Below are 19,363 nucleotides of genomic sequence, written 5' to 3'. Positions count from 1 at the left end.
TTTGCCAACATTTAAATTAATATACCGGATTTTACTATGTTAATATTCGACTTATATTATTTTGCACAGAATAAAAACTGAAACATTCAGAATTTTTTCCTTAATTGCACAGAATTGTAAAATACTTGAAGTTCAGAATTTTTACTAATTTCTACATTTATTCTTCTTAAAACTTACATTTTTCTGAGTGGTTCATTTTTTTAATCTAAGCTTTTTAGTTTTATACCTGAATAATTAGTATTTTTCTGATAAATTAAGTTTCACCTAAAGTGTTTTTTATGAGCGTTAAGTATTTATTCTAAGAATTTTCTTTTCTAAGTATTAAAGTTTTTATGTCGGATTAAATGGAATCCATATTTTTATACTTAATCAAAATCAAAACTCTTAAAAGTTTAGGGTAATAATGATAGCTTGACCTTATCTCCGTTATTTTTTTTGTAATTTGATCTTTATAAATCATAAGCTATCTAAATCTAGTGTTGATAATATTTATATATTTGCATATATGTAGTATGGAGGTGTCAGATCTCAAAGTAAAAAAATTTGAAGGTTTTATTTTTTATCAATTATATTTTTTATTACATTTCATATTGGTAAATGTCAGTTTTAAATTTTTTTTTGGTGTATTAAAACCTTAATTAACCTTCAAGTCTCAAGCCTAATTGTGTTATTTTGATTAATTTTCTAGTGTATCATGTTATTTATTAATTAACTTTAAAAAAAATTAATATAAATTACCAAAATATCTTAATCTTAATGTAATCGATTAGTAATAAATTATCTCATTGTGATATTATTTACAAAGTCTTTTGACTAGAAGCTTACAATTGGTACTCGTATGCCTTTATGTATTTTAAAATTGCGACGCCATCCTCATCTGTTATATAATTTTGTATACTTATTGGGTTTTGGATGTAATTGACCACCTTTGAATTATGATAAAAACACATTATTTTGCAATATAATGCTGGATCCTTTACATACTAACAATGCTATGCAAATATTCGTTACTAACTATCAAAATTTTTTAGCAGATATTAGGTTGAAAATTTTTTGAAGGGATCCATAGAGAATGAGGCCTATCTTTCGTCCAGGGTTTTAATAAAGCAGCAAGAATTGTAGACATAAACTAGATACATTTAAAAGATTGACTATAAAGATATCATTAAGACCTTAATGGTTTGCAATAGAGGAAATCAATACCAATGTTGGTGTCTGAGAAAATAAAAAGAATTATGCACAAATGATGTTCAAATATTTATATTAAAAAGAAGAGTTGGTGGATTTTTTCTCTGGATCTGCATTTTTTGTTTCGGGCTACGTCTCAGCCCCAAAGTGGCCCCCAATTATTATAAATATATAATATACTATCAGAAATGTGTTTTGATTAAGGGATTTTTTTTTGTAAAATATTTTAAGTACCTTTATTTATTTCATTAGTGATTATAAATATTATAAATTCTTTATGACAAGACAATCTTATGCAAGGGGAACTGATAGCAAAAGGGATATAGTAAATATAAATATTGTATAAAAATGTAAGATCTTTTTCTATATCATCCAAGAATATGATTCCTACACTATTATCAGTTTAAAGTATATCAAAATTATTGTTTATGCTTATTTTTTCAATGGTTTTTCCTTCTAGATTAAAATTATAATTGATTACATATTTCAACAAAATTCCTACATAATCTTTCCTTTTTTTAGTGTCTATTACAAATAGGTCTATAAATTTTTTGGTATGCCTTGTCTCTTTGACCTAGCCGATTGGATAATATTTAATTTGTAGAGCTCTACTCATGGTTATACAATTTTATAAAGAAATTTACTAATGTAAAATAATCATAAATACAAAATAATAATTCATTCTTATTATACAAATGTATTTGTTAGATATTTAAAACATTTTAGTAATAATAAGCATAATTGTCATTCTTATTATACAATTGCATTTGTTAGACACTTATAACATTTTAAAAATACAAAACCAAGCTAAAAAATAAATATTTGGGGTTCCAGCCAAGTGAATACACAATTTAATGTTGTCATTTGCTTGGTCGTAAAATTTACTACCTAATTTGGTGATCAGGCCGAGCACAGACTCGGGGTCTAGACCTTTGAATCCGACCCGTGGTCTAGACCAAGGGTCCAAACTCGTGTTCAGATACGGGGTTCAAGTCGGTCCAGACTGGAAGTTCAGATGAATGATGTTATTCCAAATAGTTTAAAAAAAAATTATTTACCAAAGGTAAAGAAGCATATAGGGTTAGATAGTAAAGCTCTACAAGCGACTCAGATTAGGGTTGAAAAAAACTTTAATCAGGTCTAGATAAGGCTTAAAAATACTAAAAGAAATTATGAATAAATGAGTTATAATGTTGGTTAAGCGAGCAATTATTTCTAGCCATACGACTTTGCAATGATTCGAAAAATAACGTTTTTTCTAAATAAAAGAATTAATAATTTTACTGGGATTAGGACAAGGATAATTAGTATTAAATTTTAACTTTATACAAAAATTAAAATGATTTATATTTTTAAATTTTATTATTTTTGGACTCAGGACTAAAAGGAAAGTATTAGTGCCTAAAATTTAATAGGTATGACTCAGGTAGTGTTTTAAAATAAATTGAAATTGGCCAAAAAAAATTGAATTTGTGATTTACCTCGGGGAGAATAAACGAGTTTTTTTATTACCCCATTTATGGTTAGTGCAAATTAATTATTATCAGGATTCAAAAAAAAAATTATTAATTGTAATAATGTGATGTGATTCAATGTAAATTTATTCATCTGCTCTGCTGCCATATATTTGATCATTTATTAACTCCATTAAGCGAAAATTAAGAAAAAATAAATCTCATTTCCTAATCTTAAATCTTATTATACACTCTAATTATAAATTAAAGAGTTGTTTATTATTTTATTCTATATTAATTCCGTTTTCCAACCATTTAAATATGTGTTTAATTTGAGATGCTTTTGAAAGGAGTATGTTTGACCTAGCCATTTTTTCTCTTCCAAACTAAGTTAAATTCAATTATATAATTATTATAGTTTGCATATAGTTAACCCTCTCAACAACTTTTGTGGGGTTTATAGGATACTCACAACTTTACAAAACAAAATTTCCTAGTTATATATCGACAATTATCTTTTGGACACAATTATTTTTTAAAACTTTGCCATAATTCCTTAACAATCAACATATTTTATCTAAATCTTAGCAATTAAATTTAATAATATGATAGAGGGCAAAGGCCCAGCGTAGACAATATCATTCTCAAAAATAGCCCCCCCCCCCATTGAATTAATAATTATATAAAGTACTTTAGATTAATTGCAAATATTTATATAAAAAGAGCTTACATAAACTTTGAATTTTCTAGGCTTCAAATAGATTAAAAATATTAATCCAGGTTGAACTCAAATTTGTATCTAGGATATAAATAATTACAAAATTTATATAAAATTGAAATCATAGATAAATAATTTTTTTATATAATACTGTAAAAAATTAATTTAGTAATTAAGCGTTAGCGAGGGAAAAATCCTTTGCGCTTCACATACATACAGAGAGCAGAGTATAATTTTTAAATAGATATAATTCTAACGGAAATGTACAGAAGCATGTGTAAAACAATAATGTATAAATAATTCAAAGGCGGTTCCTTAATTAAAAGTGTCCATACAATACTGACATAGCACTATGTTATGGTTTCTAAGATTATTTGTCTTTAGGATTTATGAATATACACATCAACGTACCAACCAAAAAATAGGGCTATAGGGGATTTCATTGTATAGACACCTTTAAACACAATTAATGAATAAATAATTTATCTATTAGCGCATATATATATCATTGATGTCGAGTACCTAAACTATGAATTTCAAGCCATTTGCTAATTATTTTGGACTAATTTTAATTTTTATATAACCAGATATTTTCCCAAAAATTATATACATATGCTATGGTTCGTGCATATGAATGGCCTGGGGGGAGGGAAGGAATATTCTATAATTTAACTGTTTTCATGTATCATTTTGAGATTAAAAAATAAAATATTTCTTTAGAAAAATGATTTATATATTACATAGCCAAAGGCCCACAATAAATGGACCTAAAGATCTTTAATAAAACGTATGGGAAATCCCACATAATAGTGCTTTCTAGTGTGGTTAAATTGCTTGGTTGGGTCGAATTAGCATGATTTTTAATTTTTTTATCAAAAAAATGTACTAAAACCAATACAACCAAATCAATCGACCAGAGCACAGACACGAGCGTTGGTGCTCGGGTTGGTGCTTGGGTCAATGCACGGGTCTGTGCTCGGATCGATGCTCGTGTCGATAGATTTGGTCGACCAATTTATTCCCTTTTTTGGTTTTGGCTTATTTTTTCAACAAAAAACTGGGTCATGGTTGTTTAAAACCAACTAATTAACCACACTAGCTTTCTCTTCCCTTAACAAAATTCTAACGATGTTTATGGTTTCAAGATTTTTTAAAAATTAATAATCACCATCGTAAATGATTTAAATTTAAAAGATTCTGAAACCTCAATAAGAATTCCGGATGAATTGTCATTTAAGAAAACCTTACTTTATAATATCATAGGTCGCTGACGATTATCAACTAAAAGAATTAGTAGAAATATGGAGGCCATTTTAGCTTATATTTTATATAAACAAAATATATAAAAAATATCGGTTATTGTAATGGTTCTTCTATATTCTGATGATATTGATGTATATAGTATTCCTCATCAAAGAATGAAAAATGCTATTAATTCCTACGTAAAACAGGTAAATATTTTAGTTATTTTACCCTAATATAGCCTTAAAATTTAAATTTAAAACATTTTTATTAACTATTTTATATAGATATCCATCACAAATTTTACCAATATTTGTGATTTTAAATTTTTACTAAAATCCTTATCAGATGTATTTACTGAGTTTGAAATACATGAAAGAATTGAAAATGAATGTATTATTAAAGAATTAAAAAGTAAATTGGCTAAATTATCAATCAAAAACTCAAAAATTTGTGAGTGCCATAAAGATAGCAAATTAAAAGAAATGAGAAAAATGTTTGAATCAGGACTAACTGTATATTTATCAACATTTTAATATAATCAATATATTGTTTAAGATTAATATGTCCCAACTTTCAGATTTTAGTTATAAACTAAGAGATGCATTTAGTGAATTTACACATAACTTTATCCCACATATGGAGGAAGAAGAACAAGTAATAATTTTGATTACTTCTGATTAAAAAATTAATGTATAAATGGAGGAAAGGCAAAGATACCATTTGCATGGCCTGGTCTTGATTTTTTCTTGGCTTGTTTTTTTTTTAAAAATAAACCTAGTTTGGCCTGAATTTTTTTTAAATATATTTTATTTATTTTTAATTTTTATAGCTAATAATGGTGATTTATAATATATGGCCCATCTAGGGTATTCTTTAAAAAATAAAATTCAGTCCTACCTAAGTATTTAAAAATATTTTTTAAGCCTGGCCAGGGTATATTTAAAATCAAAATACTGACCAGCCAATGTACTGTGCCTGGTCTTTGGTATATATATCAGAAAAGGTAGCAAACTAGATATATGCATTCGTTTTTTAGATTAAGCTTATTTTTTTCTACAAAATTTTTTAGTCAAAATACACTTACTAGTGTTGCTAAACTGCTCAATTTGAGCCGATGCCATAAAAATATTGTGTTAGAAGTTTTTAAAAAATGGCTCAAATTGAGCCGTTTTACAACACTATATATAACATTAATGGATAAATGTCTATTAAAAAAATATTTTTCAGTATTTCCAGCCACTCCTAATGACTTATTTTAGTTATGAAGAATTGAGAAATCTTAAGAAGATTGTGATGTCTAGACATTCAATAGAGGCTTACCATTTATTTTATGGTCTAGATCAAACTATGGATAGCAATTCTATTTACTCTTGTAAGTAAACTAGAGTTGGGATTTAAAATTTATAAGTTTTATAAATGAACCTTTAACTAGATGGTATTTTTCTAATTATCATTCAATTTATATTAATTTTTTGATCAAAATGCATTAGTGTTTTACTTAATAATAATTATTAGTCATATCTTAATATTTTTAAACATATGTAAATGGCATGGTTTTTGTAAATAACAGTTATGGTTGATATTTATTATGTTCTAAAAATATTTAAGCAGGCAAAGAAGCCCCATCTGATGCAACCTATAGTCACTCTTTCAGGTTACCAAGTGAAATTATGTTAAAGATTTTTGGCTATCTATCACCCAAGGATTTGTTGATAGCATCAAGGGTAACTAAAATTTAACCTATTAATTACAGAGTTTTTTAAGTGTCAGGAAAAAAAATCTGTTATGGGCAGACTTTAGTTAGATTATTTAAATTTGAGGTTGAAATAATTATTGAACAAAAATTCTTTAAATTTTTTTTGACAATATAAAATAATAGGTATTTTTTATTTTTAAAATCCACAATAGTATATTATCTACAAATTTTGCCTATCAGATCAGCCAATTTAAAAATATTAAACACTAATTTATAAATAAAATAAGCAATATTTATTTATTAGGTTGAACGTTACTGGCGTGACATATGTAGGTCTTCCATCCTTTGGCCCTCTTTATCGCCACTAAAATGGATATCAGGTTTGAAGAAAATAAATGAAAGGAAATAAAAATATTAACAAAAAAAATATTTGCCAGTCAGAATTTGTATAAACTATCTAGCTTATATTAGAATAGAATTGCATGTATTGTTTGTATAGCCTTAATAATACTTTAATTTTATCTTATCCTGTCTAAAAAATAACATTCTGTTTTTTCTTTACTTTTCTACAGATGAATGGAAGTTTCACGATTATAATTATAGTGGTAACTCATCACCATGTCTCGATTACAGGAATCACCATACTCACTATTATGATGCAACTAATGTACCTGAAATGGATCGAAAAAACAAACCAACCATCAATGTATAAACCTTTTTATTTTATTTCTGAAATAAAGTTCAAGGTGCTTATGCTTATTGTTATATTGTATAATAATAGTTATAATGAAATCCATACTCAATTCCCCACCTACACCCCCCCCCCTCCCAAAAGAAAATCTAAATATGAGCAATTATGTATCTAAAGTTGTTAAACAATATGTATCTTTTTCTCTTTCATTTATGGGGGATTAGGAAAAAAGTGTTTATTTTTTTAATTAAAATTTTGTTGTTAAATAAATGAATTTATACAGGAAATTTTTTTTACAAATTAAAACTTTTAGGAACTTACAATTCCAAAGTCAAGACTTTATAATGAATCTAAAGTATTGATCGGCATGATCAAGTATCTTCTCCCTCATATAGGAAGCGGACTTAAAATTTTGGATCTCTCTGGCTCGACTAAACTCAACAATTTTTTTGTATAAATTTTATAGATATTATTATGTTACTATTTTTTTTAAAATATATATTTACTGAACCCTCGTGAGGTGAGACAATATCATTGATAGTCATTATAAAGAGCAATTTTTGTAACTCATTTATAGGTTTAAGAATTGAAATGATCAATTACCTTTTTATTATAAGTGTATCTTAACAAAGAGTGTGCCTTTCAAAATTATCATTGGAACACTTTTAAAAAAAATATTTAAAAAGTTCTAAATTTAAATTGTTATTTCAAGTGGATTTAATTCATGAAAATAAGAAAGAGAGTTAGTTTTTATGATATTAGAAATCGAATAATAATTTTCATAGTAAATATCCACAAGAAAAGAGTTTTAATTAAAAAAATTATATAGTGAAAGGTTTTTATAACCATAGAATGCTAAGGTAGAAGTAAATAACGCTAGTAGTTGGGTGAGGCTCTTAAACCTTATATCTTACTTAAATTTTTATTATTAAGCTTTCATATTTTAAACATTTATTAAGTTAAACCTTAAATTAATCATAAATATAAAAATTTTGAAGATATTAATGAAAATTTTCTGAAAAATTTTTATAAATAGTGTTGAAAATTAACCAAAATTTGCCTTAAATACTATATCTCATATTTTTTAATTTAAGAATATATTTAACTTATTTTCTTTTTTTGCATTAGCTTAAAAAGATTTTATCATATTGCCCCAGGCTTGAGTGCCTTGACGTTTCATACACCAATATCTCTGACGCAGCATTTGTTAAGTTTAAAAATATATATGCATTATTTTTATTTTTTTTATATTATATGAATTTTTATGTACCTCGGGGAAATATTGTAATAAAGAGGAATAATAAATTAATCGAAAACGAATAAATTTATTTAAACCAAAACAAAAATGGATCATTCTATAGCAATAAATTGAAGTTTAAAATCCTTTTTTTGCTTAAATTTTTTGTGAAGTACCTAACCTAAGGAATAGATCCCAGCCTTATGTTATCCTTATTCTCGATTACATTATTCCGCAAGGGAGGAAGGGGTTTATAGTTTCAACTGAATAATTTGTTTAATATTCATTTAACCCCCTCCCTCGTCCCCAAAATCATTTTTTTAGCTGCATCGTGAAAAAATGAACCGACGAAAAATATTCCTCCTCGGTTTTATTTTACATTTTTTGCAGGTGTTTTATTCTATCTGGTATAATATAAAATTTAAGAAAAATCCGAGATTAAAAATAATTTTTTTTTAAAAAAATACTATTTTTTTATGGATTTTTAATTTTGTTTATAATTTTATTTTTCGATATATGTCGTATTGGGAGAATTCATGGGAATTCGAAATATCTCAAGTTTAATTCAACTGAAGATGATTTTTGAATTTCAAAAATATAATTTCACTGGAAATATAGATTTAAAATGACAATCTAGTATTTTATCCAGAAAAATATTATGCAAGCCTGAAGATTTTGTTTCAAGATGGTAGAAAGTTTTGGAGCATCTATTAACGAAATCTCGAGGCTTAGGCAATACTTTTCTGACTAAAATATTGAGTTAGCTGGTTTTGAAATCGGCTTAAATGGAGCAATTCTGCATCGCTAGTGTAGAGCACCTACCTTATAAATAACAGACAAATTTTCACTACGATCTTTGTGGTATGTTTATTTTTTGAAAATTTATATAAAAAACAAGGATCCTCCTGAAAAAATGGGCGGGTGGGGTTCAGCTTCAGGGTTCGGAGACTAGAAAAATAATGACTTATTAAAATTAGTTAAAATAACAGAAACATCATTTTTTTAAAATAAATTTATTCTCTTTGTCTTAACATCAATTTAATAATCCACAAACAACAATATCCTAAAATAGATATTATTATATATTATCATAGAAAATCTTTTATTAAATGAAAATCGTAAATTACATGTTTTTTATGTATTATTTTTAACATAATTTAAAATAAATAAAACTCTTATTTATTATTTAAATTATAATATAACCCTAATTTATTCAATATAGTTTTCTCACATCAAATATAAAATAAAATAAAACAATATTATATAAAAACGGAGGTGGGACTACAAGTTCCCAAAAAACATGCGTAATTATATTTTAAAATTGTGATTTGAAGGTTTTGTTTTAAAAAATAAGCCTACAAATTTATCGTTAGATGATGGCTTAAGACCAGATGGCTTAACTTCCATGCCTTGGTCTTTAGGGAAATCCTTAATTTGGGACTTCACATGCGTATCTTCTTTCCCAAAAAATTTAAATTCTAATCCGGTTGATATAGCCGAGAAAAAAAACAATGAAATATTCCAAATTCACAAATTATATTTTTACACCGATTGTTATCTCTTCCCTTGGATATATGCCAAGCGAAACTTTAAAGTTTTTAAAAAATATAGGGGATAAGACAAGAGCCCTTACATCAGAACCTAAAGAATTTTATTTTTTAAAACAAAACCTTCAAATCACAATTTTAAAATATAATTACGCATGTTTTTTGGGAACTTGTAGTCCCACCTCCGTTTTTATATAATATTATTTTATTTTATATTTGATGTGAGTAAACTATATTGAATAAATTAGGGTTATATTTAAATAAATAAAATGAAAGTTTAAAATAAAAATAAAAAAATTTTTTTTAAAAAAAAAGCTATGACCCGGAACCCTAAATTTTAAAAAAGAGTTTGGGTTTAGCGAAATATCGAGGGTTTGGGTTCTCATCCCTGATAAAAAATATATATAATATTAATATCAATTAAGAAGGCAAAATTGTCTACGAAATTCCCAGTGTAAGTATTACATGCTGAAAATACATTTCCTATCAAATCAGATTTTTCAGAATTAGAAATTACTCTCAATAAATGATACTAAATTTGAAAGATTCCAAATCTTAATACTACATGTAATACATCATTTATTGAGTCTATTATTTCCCTTAGAAATCAGCTCCCAAACTTGTGCATGTATATCTTTGCAAAGGTTTTTTGGGCATATGCTCTCTGGCACAGTTCGAAAAAATATCCCTTCTCCCAGGTATCAGGTTGGTCCAAAAATCTTTTTATCCAGCATATAGGTCATTGTACAGACCTCTAATTCCCATACATAGTGGTTTTAAATTTGTATAATTTTTTATCTTGAAAAGTTGGTACGCTCTCCCTGGCTCGTGTAACAAGCTACGTAGAATAGATCTCTCTGGCTGTCCAGCTATAACAGACCTTACCCTCCTATACTTATCAAGAGGTCTCACCAAACTTAATTGCCCAAAATGGGGGATCGAAGAATTCACTGATGTTTACTATATGGATTTAAAAGTTAAATATTATCTTTATGTTGATTACTGCATCGTTGTTTTTTTAATGGTTGAAAAACATCATTTTTAAGTTTATTACAATGATCTTTTGGTAGATTCAAGATTCCTAAGGGTTTCACAACCTATTATATTTTATAGTAAATAGTATTTTGCCAATATTCTTAAGAGAGATCGGGGGACTCCCATAAATCTTATTGAATCCCATTTTTTCTAGGCCTTTATACAAGTCACGTTTTTTAAATATTTTTGGTTTTACGCATTTTTTAATTCTTTTTTTTACTGAAAAATTTAATTATGATCATTATTTTAAAACATTGATATTTATCTTAAAGAAATATTATATAAATTTGAGCTGGGTGAGGGGGGGGAGGGTGGTGATAATTTTTAATAGTTTAAGATAATATTTCCAAAGGGGATGGGAATAACCCCCCACTACGCCTGCATATTAATTAATTTATGTCTATCTGTTTTATTAAAGGCCGATTTCAATACTCATGTTCAAGCCAAAAAGGACGATATTTGCAAGAAACAAATTTCAGATGACTTTTGCCATTCTTATTGTTCTTGTTCTCAAACGTTACCAAATCAGATCGATGATAATGTGTACATCAAAGATGAGATCATATGGAAAGAATCCTATGATGATAGTAATAGTGAATGCAGTCTGGAATGGTTGGGATTATCTGGATGTTACAAAATAACGGATAGGGGTTTAAGGTAACCCTATTTTTATTTATTTGTGAATATTCCTATAAAATGGGTGGAATGTTATGTTTTATTTCACATAAATATTGTTTTAAAACCCTTCTTAGCACAAGCGGGACTATGTAGACCCTAGTCATTTAAAAAATTATTGTTTAAAATTATTCGATATTTTATCTATATCTTATAGTAACTATATTTTTTAGGTAAAGTATATATGAGTAAAATTATTTTTGATTTTGTTCATGAGCTATAACGGTTATTTGTAGCTTAGGGTTTATATGACACAACCTTGTTATACATAAAAAAAATTTCTCTGTTTTGGCATTGATATATTAACCCTTTCGTGCCCGGAATATTTCCCATGAACAAAAAATACTTGTACTTTGACATAATAAAATAATGATTTTGACAGGTTAATGATAAAATAGGAAATAATAAATAATGTTTTATAAATTAATATCTCTAAGTACCAACCATTAGTTTCTTTAAATATAAAAATTAATTTATTAAAAATTTTGATGACAAATGATCTCGCTGGGCGCGAAAGGGTATAAAACACTTTTTATACATCATTTTTATTTAATAAAAATTATATTAATATTTGAACCTTAGTTAAGCATTCTACATCATCAATTTTTTTTATATATCATAATCTGGCATTTTAAAATAATATGACAGTTTTTTGACTATTGGCAAAAACTGTCATAAAATTTTAAAATAACAATAAAATCTTAATATATAACATTTAGTCACTAAATTAGAGTTTAATTAAAATAGTGTCGTGGGAATATTATAGTGATCTATATTCACTATTTATCAATGATAAATTATTTCTTCAGAACTATCTTATCTCCTATATCAACAATAAAAATGTAAAAAAATCATTTTTATTTATATTATTATATTGTTCTTATTGCAGTTATGCCGCTTCGGAATTATTCTACCCTTTGAAGAATCACTTATTCACTTAATTGAGTTTTAAAATAACTTTATTGCCTCTGAAAAATACTTAATTAAATTTTTTTGATTCAAAAAAATAAAAAACTAATTAAATTTTTTTTTATTCAAATTTTTAAGACAAAAAAAATATATATTAAATGTTTTCCAAAACTGACTCATTCTGAGCAAAATAAATTAATCCGCGAGAAAAAAAAATGGCTTTACAAATAAACCAAATATGTATTAATACAAAAATAACTTTAAAAAAAACTCCCATCACAACAGATGTCCTAATTTGCTTAGTAGTTTAGTATTATAGTGTTCTATATCCTTAAAACCAATGGCGCATTTTTATACATATTTCCCCATTACTAATATTTATATTATTATAATAATCGATATCGATGGTTAATATAAATTAAATGGAGAAGAAAATTTAATATACTATAAACATTAAAATTAGTGTTATTAAACGGCTCGATTTGAGCCGATTTTTAAAAACGCATAAGTCACTATTCTATTCAGAAAAATATTTACATGCCTGAAGATTATAGATGGCACAAAGGTTTCATCTATTAGCGAAATCAGGTTTGGCAATATTTTTCTAGCTAAAATATCGAGTTAGTCGTTTTTAAAAATCGAAAATCGAGCCGTTTATAATGAAAATCATAATATAAATTGTTTATATAGAAATGATATTTTAGATCAATATCCTATTAATAGTAAATTATTCTATAACATTAAATTCCTTTTAAAATGTATTTTAATATCGTGACTATAGTAAATAATAATTTGTATACTTGTAAATCTAAATAATAAATTTCCTATTGAGAAGAATAACTAATAATCACTTAAATCATAATTTATTGTAAAATAGATTTATTTAAAAAAATAAATAAAATGGATATAGAACAATTCTACTTTATTTTTGGTAGTTAAATTTAAAATTTTGTTCAATCTCCTAAAAAGTATAAAAACACGTTTTTAAAGAAAACTATAATAGTTAAACTTATGATAAGTTGCTTGCACATTTTTCTAAGTAATCTAAAATAAGAAAAAAAACCAGCTCTCTCCATATTGAAATACGACTAGTAAATTTTTTTAAAAATGATCTCCTGAAAGGTTGGGAAAAATGAACATAAAACACTATAATACTCACCCGAGAATATGTTTATAATATAAGCTAATTATTTAATTCTAAGATATAGCGTTCCTAAATTGAGGTCAGAGGGAGTTCCACCTAGATTAATTTTTTCCCAGCTGTACTATGATAGGAAAATTGAATTTATATATTAAATTAATATCTTATCTTTTTAATTATTCACCAGATTTCTAACTAGAGATTACCTATTTCGGACTAGCCATATTACCTTACCATCCTTGAGTTATCTAGATTTATCCGGTTTGCCTCATATTACTGCAAATGGCTTGGCCTACCTATTAGGATTCTGTTCAACCGCGAGATTGCTCCCCGAAAATATATACTATTGTGACAATGTCATGTCGTTCTTCGATGCTATCCTCAATCTCGATATAAGTTCAAAGGTTACCACGAATAGCGATGATTATATAAAATTTGATGATATCGAATTGGCATTGATAGAAAGGATTAAAAACATTCTTAATTCCTCTAATGGATGCAAAAATTTGGAGTGTGGGGAAAGGTTTTGTTGCAGGCTTGCAGAATGATATATGTAATTATTTATAATTATTACAATACAACAATCATTTAAAGAAAATTCATTAATATTTTTCTCGAATCCTATAGTGTTGGGGCGAACAAATTATATTATATAAATGAATTCTTTAAAGTTTTTTTCCACACTAGTTTTACTAACTGAGTCCCTCCGTTTTTAAAAAAAAAATCATTTATAAAAAAATTACAACAAAATATGCCGCTATATAAAGTTTAAATCTTATATTTTATACGGTTTATATTACTCATATATTATATTATAATATTACTTATTTCAGCGTAAAAATAGATTAATATATATATAATATTTATTTTTTTGTTTTAAATATACAAACAATTATCAGATTAATAAATTATAACATTCATGCAATTTTTTTTTATTATTTATTAACTATTCAAATATTTAAACCCCATAGAACTATGTTTATTATTATAATATAACTTATTGTGTTGATCATATTTAAAGTATAATGTATCATCAAAATAAAGTAGTACATGTTTAATGTTTATTCATCAAGTTTTACAAAATTAAGAATTACATTAACTAAATTAAATACAGTTTATCGATATTTTTAAGTTAGTTGTATTTATTTTAGATACCTTTCACTTTTTGAGAGATTCCTTTATGTAAGATCCTATTTTTATTTAGTTTGTCACTATTGGTGTCTTTGCTGAGTATTGATTGACACTACCAATTTATAAAGGAAATCTTTTATTTAACCATATTATAAATAAATATTTCTTAATGAGGCTAATTTAACAGGATTTTATCGGGGAAAAAAATATAGTATAAGCTAAGGCCTCGAGGGAGATGCTATACGAAAAAACATCAAATGGGGTTTTTTTGAAATAAAAAACATTAATTTATGTGATCATTTTTAAAAAAAAACCTGTTCAAAATTTGCGGATTATAAAAAATAATATAATACAAATAAAGACACGTTTCATTTAGTAGTAATAAAATTAAGATATATTTTAGAAAACAGGGTTTAAAGGCCTAATAAATTATATATTAATAAGAAATCAATTTTGCAAAAAAATTTAAAAGAAAAAAAAATTAACAAACTAATGAATATAGGGAAAATAGAATAAATACCGATTTTCTTCCTTTTTTTCTATATAGGGAGGGAATTCCCATTTTTCGTTTGAATCTTTTTGATCAGCATTTTCCTTTTTGATCCACCATTTTTTTCTATCAGGCCTCTTATTAAATCCTTTATAAATACTAAAGAATAAATAATCTCCGATTAAGCAAAAATCTTATGGGATGCGATCCGACACGATTTAATTAAAAGATTTTTAAAATCGTGCAGCTATTAACTCGAATCCCATATGAATCGAGCTAAAACCCGCCAGAAATACGTGGTGATGACATGGCAAGCATCTACAATATAATGTTTTACACATGTCATTAATTGTATAAATATTTTAAAAAATAATTAAATATCAATATGTCAGAAGGTGATACGAAAATTTGTTGACAAAATTCGGCATTTCATCTAAAAATTTCAAAGAAATCAATGAATTTTTTTTATATTTAAAACCCAAATATCGGAAAGCAGTATATTTAAAAATCAATATATTTTTTTCTGAAACTTGGCTTATAATGCCAACCAGCGGTAAAATTTTTAGTATCGTAAATGTAAAAATTGGTTGTTTAGGAATGTATTGGAGAAGATAAAGGATTGAAGAAGGAAGAGTTTGAAGAAATAAAATATTGATTTGGAATCTAAAATGAATATAATTATCAAAATAAGTAATTACCATTTCAATAATATTTATTCATCCAGTAAATCATAATTTAAAACCATAAAAGTAAAAGTGTAAAAATATAAAATTATATAAAAATTAAGTTATAAAAAAAACGTAGTCTTTAAAATTTAATTTAAATTACTCTAAATATTTTTCCTATCCAAAGTATATATTTTCACTGATAAATTTCCTACTTTTTCCACAATATTTATATCAGAGACCTGCAGGCCCGGGCCGGGCCTAAAATTTTTTTTTTAATATATCCGGGCCGGGCCTAAGATTGTTAAACCTGGGCCGGGCCTTAATATTTTTTATAAAAATTTTTACATTATGAGTTAATGGTTATAAGATTATATTATATTATAGTTATGATTAATATAATATTGGGTGATGGTTAACACACCTAACACCCACAGATCGATCTAATTATTAATTTCCTGCAAATTTATTCAAAGTAATAATATATTTTTTTATAATTCATATCTAAATTTTTACAACATATTTTACCAAAACAATCAAATAAAGGAATATCTTAAATAAGCCCCAATATTCAAGTATTAATAATATATTTTTTATAATTCATATCTAAATTTTTTAGAATATTTACCAAAACAATCAAATAAAGGAATATCATGGCACAAATTACTAATGATATAATTAATAAAATTAAAAATAATATTTATTCTTTTAGAAATACAAGTAATAATTTAAAATCTGAAATATGGGCTAAATTTAACATCATCACAGATGAAAATAAAAAAAACATTGGCTACGTACAATGTAAGAATTGTTCAAGTATTTTATCTTATAATTATAAACATGGTACATCACATCTAAAAAGACATAAATGTGATGGTAAATCCATGAAAATTAATAAAAAAAATTTACACCTGAAAAACCAACCTATAAATGTAATATAAAATATTTAAAAATTATAAAATAAATTATATTGTGCAAATAGATTATATTTTCAAAATACTATTTATTATACATGCATTTTTTTAAATAGCGATTTATTTTTATTTTAAAAATTAAATAGTAAATTAAATACAATATATTATATTCTCAAAATATTTTCCATTTTTATAAATTAAATATTAGTTTTATTTTTTTTAAATGCAATATAAAATATAGTATATGCTCAAAATATTATTACCATTTTTATGAATATTAGTTTTATTTTTATAAATGCAAAAAATATAGTATATGCTCAAAATATCCATTTTCATAAATAACAGTTTTATAATTTTTATAAATTCAATATAATATTCTCAAAATATTAGCTTTTTTCACGTATTTTTTAAATAATAAGCGATAATACTCGCTGAAGAATAGTAAAATACCTCATAGGTGAATTTTTGTATATAACAGGTCGAATATAATTTAAAAAAATTCAGAGCAAATCCGGGCCGGGCCGTAAAAATTTTTTTTGATTTATCCGGGCCGGGCCGGGCCGTAAAAAATTTTTTTTAAAAATATCCGGGCCGGGCCTAAAAAAATTAAAACCGGGTCAGGCCGGGCCGTGCAAATGGTGCCTCTGCAGGTCTCTGATTTATATAACAATATATTTTAAATTCCTCTATATTATATTTTCTTACATATATTTTTGAAATTTCAACATTAGTCAACTCTTTGTCCCCATAATAAGCCCTTGAATTATTATAGACTGAAATTTTTAATTTGAGAACCTGATACAATTTTGTTTTTGCTATTTGGCCCACTATAAACAATGGTTGTTCAGAAATCCATTGGGGAGATTAAAGATAGAAGAAGGAAGGGTTTGTAGATGTCAAATATTGATTTGGAACCTAAAATGGAAATAATTATCAAAACAAGTAATTACTCTTTTAATAATATTTATCATCCAGTAAATCATAATTTAAAACCATATACAAAAAAAAGGTAAATAATCATAGCGTAAAGTACAAAATTTTTCCAAATATATCGCGAATATATCTAATTTACATAAGAAAAATATTTATATATAAAGAAATAGATTGTAGTAGATCGGTAGTAGTGCTTGATAATATAAGAACTTGGAAATCGGTATTATTGATTGTGAATGTATGTTTTATTATTAATTATTTACATAAACAGAATTCTTTCATATAAATTAACTATAAGTAAATTCGATAATATAAAAATTTAATGATAATATTTTTCTGAAATCATATATATATATATATATACTAATTTTATCTCTTACTAAAACAATTAACTTTACTCAAAATAAAACATATAAAATATCCAATTATAGTAAACTTAAACCATGATTTATAAAATTAACATTATTATAAAATAAAATAAAATATTATTTATAATATAATAACAAGTCCAAATATAACATAATGCCTTAAACAGTAATCATTTAAATGGACATGTATAATAACGCTTAACAATAATAAATAAAAAAACTTTAAATTGAAATGTTACATACATGTAACAATATATATAACAAATCTGCTTTCTGTGAATAAAAAAAAATAAAAAAAAACAACTTCATAATTAAGTATAACATTTGAATATCGCAACAGTAAATAAACTTTGGGACATATAAATTATGATTTGTTTATTTTCATTGAAAGCAAAATAAATAAAATAATTTTACTTATTCATTATTTTGATCCCCGTTTTCCTAAACGTAATGTAGGCATCTGTAATTGGTGTTAGCGTAGTGTTGCTCACAGTGACATAATAGGGCGAGAATCGTCTGGATAGGTTATCGTATAAGCACAATAATTTATCACTCCTATCCCTATCAGCTAGGAGACGTCAGAGCAGATACTGGTAGAGGCATCTCGAAAGGTGCCTCCTGGTATTGTTGTCTGCCATAATTGTCTTGGCTTGCAATTCGATAGGGTCACCAAGATAGGTGATTTTGGGGTTGGATCTAGGATTGACTTGCTGAGCGATAGGGTGAGGCCCCATCCTTCCAAGGTGCATCTCAGTGATCTTGTAGACCACTTGACGTCGAACGCGTTGTCCCCATAGAAAGATATTGTCCAGGTAAACATTTCCTAACAGTCTTGGCGCATGCATCGAGAATAATGCTCTAGAGACAGTAAGGACTGAAAGATGCGCCAATGGGAAGGACTTTGTATCGGTATTTAGTTCCTAGGAAGCGAACGCCGAAGAAACGACGCATTTGTACTGCCCGGGGAATCGAGAAGAAAGCCGATTTAATATCAATTTTGCAGGCGTATTTGACTTTTACAAGGTTTGAGGACATTAACGGAATAGATTTCAAGCAGAACGGATAGTGCAGAAAGTGTTTGGAGACTTCGGAGTAATCATTAATAACTCTCGGTGTTCCATCTGATTTGGGAATGATATACATCGAATACAGAATTGATCGTGGTCTCCGACCTCAATTACATCAGTGTCCAAGAGTTGCTGAATAATTGACAGGGAAATTTCATCAGGTTCGCGGGCGCAAACCTGGCGGAAGTATCTTCCTCCGTTGTTGGCGATGCGTAGATAATCCAGTCTGGGTCTGAATCTGAACCCCCTTCTGGCTATG

General features: G+C 26.3%; 1 protein-coding gene across 2 annotated transcripts; it reads left to right on the top strand.

Annotated features, from left to right (window-relative positions):
* The first annotated feature begins 4,699 nt into the window (after positions 1–4,699).
* On the top strand, positions 4,700–14,493 carry LOC135923634 (F-box/LRR-repeat protein 5-like). 2 transcript variants are annotated; one of them, XM_065458491.1, is made up of 12 exons: positions 4,700–4,811; positions 4,890–5,117; positions 5,161–5,259; positions 5,833–5,977; positions 6,217–6,329; positions 6,606–6,681; positions 6,874–7,007; positions 7,306–7,443; positions 8,121–8,203; positions 10,584–10,752; positions 11,230–11,468; positions 13,724–14,493. In XM_065458491.1, the coding sequence occupies exons 1-12, from the start codon at positions 4,725–4,727 to the stop codon at positions 14,082–14,084; spliced, it is 1,872 nt and encodes a 623-aa protein (XP_065314563.1). In that variant the 5' UTR covers positions 4,700–4,724; the 3' UTR covers positions 14,085–14,493. The 2 variants fall into 2 exon arrangements, with proteins under 2 accessions (XP_065314563.1, XP_065314562.1); XM_065458490.1 differs by having other exon boundaries at positions 6,214–6,329; positions 13,724–14,491.
* Positions 14,494–19,363: the final 4,870 nt, after the last annotated feature.

The sequence above is a fragment of the Gordionus sp. m RMFG-2023 genome, chromosome 2 (assembly GCF_954871325.1).
Source record: "Gordionus sp. m RMFG-2023 chromosome 2, tfGorSpeb1-WG-v2, whole genome shotgun sequence".
In the NCBI taxonomy this organism is placed as follows: domain Eukaryota; kingdom Metazoa; phylum Nematomorpha; class Gordioida; order Chordodea; family Parachordodidae; genus Gordionus; species Gordionus sp. m RMFG-2023.
Note: the sequence above shows the minus strand (reverse complement) of the source record. Positions and strands in the feature narration are given on the sequence as shown.

Bases quoted from the DNA above. Each gene is read 5' to 3' on its own strand.
- LOC135923634 (XM_065458490.1), top strand. From the start codon at position 4,725: ATGGTTCTTCTATATTCTGATGATATTGATGTATATAGTATTCCTCAT. The intron at 4,812-4,889 runs GTAAATATTTTA...TATTTTATATAG, and splicing joins TTAATTCCTACGTAAAACAG to ATATCCATCACAAATTTTAC. The intron at 5,118-5,160 runs GTATATTTATCA...ATATTGTTTAAG, and splicing joins TGTTTGAATCAGGACTAACT to ATTAATATGTCCCAACTTTC.